The sequence below is a fragment of the Hetaerina americana genome, unplaced genomic scaffold (genome assembly GCF_022747635.1).
Source record: "Hetaerina americana unplaced genomic scaffold, ioHetAmer1.1.p SCAF_17, whole genome shotgun sequence".
In the NCBI taxonomy this organism is placed as follows: domain Eukaryota; kingdom Metazoa; phylum Arthropoda; class Insecta; order Odonata; family Calopterygidae; genus Hetaerina; species Hetaerina americana.
This window is the reverse complement of record NW_027286730.1, coordinates 433,139-439,542: the sequence shown is the minus strand read 5'-3', so window position 1 is coordinate 439,542 and position 6,404 is coordinate 433,139. Positions and strand designations below refer to the sequence as shown.

Genomic DNA, 6,404 nt, shown 5'->3' with positions numbered 1-6,404 from the left:
AAAATGGGAAATTAATAGTTTCATCAAGAGACAAATTATAGTTGAAGTGAGAGATACATCAACTGTTTTTCAAATTACAAAAAGTGAATTTCACCAGTATCCATTTTATTACATAGTAAATAAGTTTCCTCAACATTAAACGAAAGACAATTAGGACTATTTTGATAGGTCAAAATATATATTTGAACCCACACATGTTAAAATAAGACCAAATTGGAGGCAATAAAAAATCTCAATTAAAATACAAGGTGCGAAATTCAATGGTATTCCTTTTGTTACAAGGAAATTGTTCCCAACAGGCAATGTAAAGCCACACCAATATGTCATGATGAATCATGATATGCATGAGTTCACTCAATGTCTTATACAAAGGGCAAGAGTTATGATGATAATCAACAAATTAATCAAGAGCATTCATTTGAAGCAATTCGAAATACTGGATATGTCTCTACAGATGAATTCAAGATCTCAACCCTTTACGTTAAGACTAGTGAAATATCAAATGTAGAAGCCATGATGGACCATGTTTAAGAAATGAGCAGATAAGAAACTGCTGTGTTGGACAAGCATTAAGGGTTAAACATTTTAATTCGGATACTGTAGGTAATATGGAACTTATCATTATTGTTGCAAAATAGTTTTGGAGCAGCCTTTACTCTTAGTAATGAACAACCAAAAACATTCATCCTGATAATACTGTAGTATTTTATTTACAAAGTGTTCTAGGCAGCCTTAAGGAGGCCAATAAAATGTCATGTTCCATACAAGAAACTCAACAATGTTATTGACATGATGTGATCCTTGCTTCTCACCTGAGAAAACACAAAGTTTATCATTTGAGATATGTTAAAAATCAAATATTATACTTCCTCAGATGTTTATACGCTGTAATGCCAGGTATGTACATTTATGCGAGAAAATTCTTATCCTTAGAAAATGTCCCTGTCCATTTACACATTAAATATTATTAAACTACTACTCAAGCACACAAAAACATGTCAACAATAAAGAATTAAATAATATATTGACACAATTGGATAAAACTCAATAAAAAATTCTGAATTTTCTTCCTAAAAGTAGATAAATAAAAATATTCATATATTGCAATCTCATATAATGTTTCAAATATATTCACATTCATTTTAACACAATTAACATACAATGAATAGCAATAGGCTTTAAAATGCCATTGAGTGAGTAATAGTTGGATGTCTATTAAAATGAGGTCCAACAATAACACACACCAATATAAAAACATGCATGCACATCTGGAATTACAAGTGTTCAAATCATTGTTTATCTTCAAGGGCTATACAAATAAGAGAAAAGCTTAGTGTTTTCATCACTATAATGGAAGGAAGTTAGGTATCATTAGAAATTAAAAATGAAGAAAAATTTCAATAAGGGATATATGTAATCATGTCAGTAGTTATGTCATGGTCCAAGTATCCATAAAATCTAGCAAAAATATTCTCGTCAATTACATGAGGAAAACTCATGTAATCATGTTTATCCAAGAGTCACTGGTATCATGAGTCACCATTTTTGTATGATCATTTCATCCTGGTAAAAACATAACAGAGAAATTACAAAAATGTGCACAATTTAAAGTGCCCATGAAAAACCTTTTTCTTGGCATCTGGCAACAGGAAACTCTTTGAATAAGAAGGAAAATTAAGTACTACACCAATGAAAGTTGGGATAATTTTTTTCAATACTTTTACATGATATGGTAATATATTGAATCCAAAAAAAAAAAAATATTAACCATAAGGAGAAAGAAATGAACACTGAATCAAACTTAAAGTTGGAACGTAGATGCACATAATTTTCTAACATCGGGCAGTGGAAGGATTTGAATAGGAAATGGTAAAGATTAGATGCTTAAAAACATACAAAATACAACCAATATTGCTTACGAAGCATCATTTCCTTTGGCAGTGGTTTATTGTAAAATTAAACAAAAATGCACCAGTATTAAGCTGATTCAGTGGTATTGAAACCTATACTGCAGATATGTGCACACTCATTCTGGCATGCAGGGATTGGGGAGTTCCGGACAGAACAGAAAGGAGTGGGAACATAGGAGGGCACCACAAATAAACGGAGAAAATAATAAAGAAACAGAAGAAAGGGAACTCAAGGAGGGATGACTAAGATGATGCTGCAAAATATAATCCATGCTGGACGAGGTTGGTGACCACACCCTGAAATATGAATGCTAAGTGTCGATGAGCTAAATAATGTCTTAATTTTTTTTTCAACATTTCACAATTTTGCTTTAAAACCACGTTTGACTGCTATGAACATTTCCAACAAAATTTCAACGCCTTCTCCCTTCCAATTAAGATCCTTTAAAAATATTTAACATGTTCCCTCTTCCACAGCACAAGTGATGAAATTTTCGGCATAAACAGTATGCAGCTAAAATAAATGATAAAGAGATCTACCATACTCTTCGAATGAGTAATTTTACCCTAGTGACAAAAGAAAGATCCTGACACCAAATGTTGATAATCAAGACTTAGAACACCTAGGATTTCACATTTTACCAAAAACTGAGAAGAAAAGAGAATTCACAGCAACTTTTTTGTCCACACCCAATGGTGCATCACAAGAGATCAAGTATTAGTATGGAGGAGGACGATGATGGTAATGCCCTTGTGGTCCCTGGCCTGGTCCAGTACCAGCTCCCATTTGTCCAGGTTGGTTTCCAGGATTTGTGCCATTCAGCTGACGTTGAAGGTGTGCCACTAAGGCAGGGGTTGGCCCACTTCCTCCCCCAGCACCTGCCTGAAAACCAAAGACAAATGTATATTGCTACCAAAGTTCAAGCAATTAAGGGGAGCCTATGGCATAGAAGAGACTTTCCTGATAGTGCAACACGACTGAAAGTTATTAGTATAGTTGAGTGATGCATATATGACATGTTCCAAATATTACAGAAAAATATAATTTACAATGGTTTTGGTAAATTAGGAAAATCACTAAAGAAATTTACAAACGTTTGTGAGGCAATAATCAAATTTAATTATCTTTAGACATGACCAAAATATTTAGACAACTAAGTGTACAATGGCCCAACAAAGAGATTTTAAACATCAGAAAATTTTACAGAAACCCTAAAAAAATGTCAATGCCAAAGAGAAATGCTGACACTAGGGTGGATGAATTGCAAAAGAGAAGGAAATTGGAATTTACCTGTTGCTGCTGCTGTTGCATAGCCATCATCTGCTGACGAAGGCGTACAGCCTGCTGGAACTGCTGAGGTGTACCCTGTCCTCCGGCTTGTTGCATAGTCTGTTGGGTAGGACGGCCATACTGAGAGCCTACCACGCCACCACTACCTTGAGTGCATGGGACGCCCTGAGTGGCAGAACCTGGAGCTCCCATTGTTACATTAGGAGCCTAGTCATGAAAAAAAATTATCATAATAAATTTGATGCTTTCTTGTGAAACACTGTGAAAATGAATGCACACTAAATGAGGAACATTATGTATTCCTTGACCATATTCATTAAAAACAAGTTTCAATGTAATTGCACATTTTCAGGTAAACTGGGCTGTCTGAAGTTGATGAAATGAGGGCTGAAATGTGTGTAGGGTACAAGTTTTCATTTAACTGATCATTGAATGGTACTTCCTAGTACCCTCCTGGACAAGCTTTTTGCAGTTAATGGTAACATTATACCAGGAAAAGTCCACAAGTAAAAAAAAACTCAATGGTACATATCAGATTTTAAACAATCAATAAGATGAAAGAATTGGGTTCTTGGAAGGAAACATTTGATAGAGGTGGGAGATTGAAATGCAATGGCAGGCAAACAAACAGATGATAGTCAGGTAAGGGATTACGGTTTGGGAACAAGATATGACCATGGGAAGAAAGCAAAAGAGTTCTGCAGGAAGGAGCTTTTAATCATAACAAACTCTGGGTCTCACCACCACAATGGGCATAAATGTAGGTGGAAAACGTTCAACGATTCAGGAAGATATCAGTTATACTAAATTATGGTTAGACATAGATTTAGGAACAGCATGATTAATTCTTGCAGTTTCCCAGGAGTGGATGTGGATTCATATCTTAATTTGGTAATAGTGAAGTGTAGCATCCAATACAAAAGGATAAAACAGGGAAGACAGTTTAGTAAATGGAATGTAGAAGCACTAAATGGAACAACAAGCGAAAGCACTGCCTGGAAGTAAGAAGGGAAAATCAGTGCCTACTATCAAAGATACTTCAGGAAAATTATTAATGGAACCAGGAAAGATTCAAGAGAGACAGAAAATATACATAGAGGATCTTCTGGGTAAAGATATTAAGCCAGCAATCTTAAGAAATATAAGAAGACTATGACCTGAGCATAACTTTATGAGTTATGAGGATAACTTAGGCCCAGGTTTACTTGATGGCAGGATAGACATTTAGGAAATTGAAATCAAATAAAGTTAAGGGGGTAGATAACATTCCCATAGAACTACTTAAGTGTATAGAAAAATGTGGGAGGAAGAGTTTTTATGGACAAATTCACAGCATTTTTAAGGGAGGAATTTGGTGGAAGATTTTATCAGATGTGTTAGTTCCCATCCTAAAAAATGGAAAGGTGGAATATGCCAGGGTGGAATATTGAAAGTAGCTATTTCTCCTTAAATTAATGCATCAATATGCATGCACATTTTAATGCAACAATTTCAGAGCGTAAAAATCATTCGCCTTGACTGGGACTCGAACCCAGATCCCTCAATATCCGGTCGAGTGCTTTAGCCACTTAAGCTACCGAGGCGTCCTCTTAAACTCTGAAATTTTGGGGCTTTTAAAGGAACTAGATGTTATGACGAAATACCGTACATACAATGTCACATGCATTCGTAGTCGTGCGCGAGGCGCCACTGTCCACGAGGACAGTGGCGCCTCGCGCACTGAAATTGTTGCATTAAAATGCACATTAGCGGATGACTCCGTTAAAAGTTACTGTTGCGGCATCTCCCGCAGTTTCTTTGGAATTTGTCAAAGGGAAAACACCATACGTGTTTAAAGTTGGCTTTTAACCTCGTGGACAGTGGCGCCTCGCGCACGACTACGAATGCATGTGACATTGTATGTACGGTATTTCGTCATAACATCTAGTTCCTTTAAAAGCCCCAAAATTTCAGAGTTTAAGAGGACGCCTCGGTAGCTTAAGTGGCTAAAGCACTCGACCGGATATTGAGGGATCTGGGTTCGAGTCCCAGTCAAGGCGAATGATTTTTACGCTCTGAAATTGTTGCATTAAAATGCACATTAGCGGATGACTCCGTTAAAAGTTACTGTTGCGGCATCTCCCGCAGTTTCTTTGGAATGCATGCACATTTTACAGCTAGTGCAACTATCACGATATCCATAAATTCTCTAAGCTGCTTTGCCCTTCCATGACATGATTTCCTTCCGATAATTTTGCCATTTTGTTTAAGATTATATTTGAAACAAAATTTTATTACAAATTATTCAGTAAATCCTTATGTGAAAGATTCAAATGCTGCATATTCTTCAATATTTACTGACTTAAGCATCCTTATTTGTTTTATTACCCCAGATTCAAGACAAGACTAATCAAAACTCTTTAAACATAACACTACAATTTTCATTATCATTAATTAACACACCTGCACGAATTGTGGCCTCATTCCAGGAGCCATTCCAGCATTGCTATGCTGGACTTGGGAGCCACCGGTGACTCCTGGACCCACTGCACCAGGCCCTCCACCCACATAGCCACCAGCTCCACTCCCATCCCCCCCAACACCCTGCATTCCACCTACCCCACCACCTCCACCACCTACACCTTGTTGAGGTCTCTGCTGGCGGAGGTACCCAGACTGAGCAAAGTTGTGGCTCATTGCCTGCTGTGGATTTGGTTGCTGGGCAGTTCCTGAGGCTCCCTGTCGTGCCATCATCTGCTGAGGTACACCCCCAGGTCCACTGATGTAACCACCATAATTCTGTCCCATGCCCAAGTGTGATGACAGAGTATCTATAGAAAGATAAGCATTACATAAACAATGTTAAAAAAATTAAACTTTCAAAGTTTTCATAAGGTTAATATTTTGTTCTGGTAAAATCTAAAATACTGTATGGCTTCACTAGGAGTAGTTAAGCATTCAAGAATTGAGTCATAATAACTGTTATATTTCTAAGTCTCACATACCATAATTTAATTACGACATACACTACTTGGAAGTCACCACGGTAAATGAGTCAAACCTTACTCTGCCTGTCAGCCCCTGAAGCATAGAGTAAGGCCAAAAGGAAAAGAATGTTTTTTTACTGGCCATACTGGAGAGGAGTGGAGTGAATGAATTGAAGTGCTCAGAATGTAACACGAAGTGTATTGGGCAAATAGGACTAAAATTTAAAGAAAAGATAA

At 36.8% G+C, this 6,404-nt stretch overlaps 1 protein-coding gene across 1 annotated transcript in view; it reads right to left on the bottom strand.

The window, feature by feature from the left end:
* Positions 1 to 275: 275 nt before the first annotated feature.
* The window catches only part of LOC139687106 (mediator of RNA polymerase II transcription subunit 12-like protein), a 74,013-nt gene continuing 67,884 nt past the window's right edge, over positions 276 to 6,404 (bottom strand). The window contains exons 40-42 of the mRNA XM_071584221.1: positions 5,644 to 6,011; positions 3,202 to 3,408; positions 276 to 2,793 (exon numbers count right to left, since the gene is read on the bottom strand). Coding sequence (XP_071440322.1) covers positions 2,629 to 2,793; positions 3,202 to 3,408; positions 5,644 to 6,011 — 740 coding nt within the window. The 3' untranslated portion in view covers positions 276 to 2,628. The remainder of the gene's footprint in view (positions 2,794 to 3,201; positions 3,409 to 5,643; positions 6,012 to 6,404) is intronic.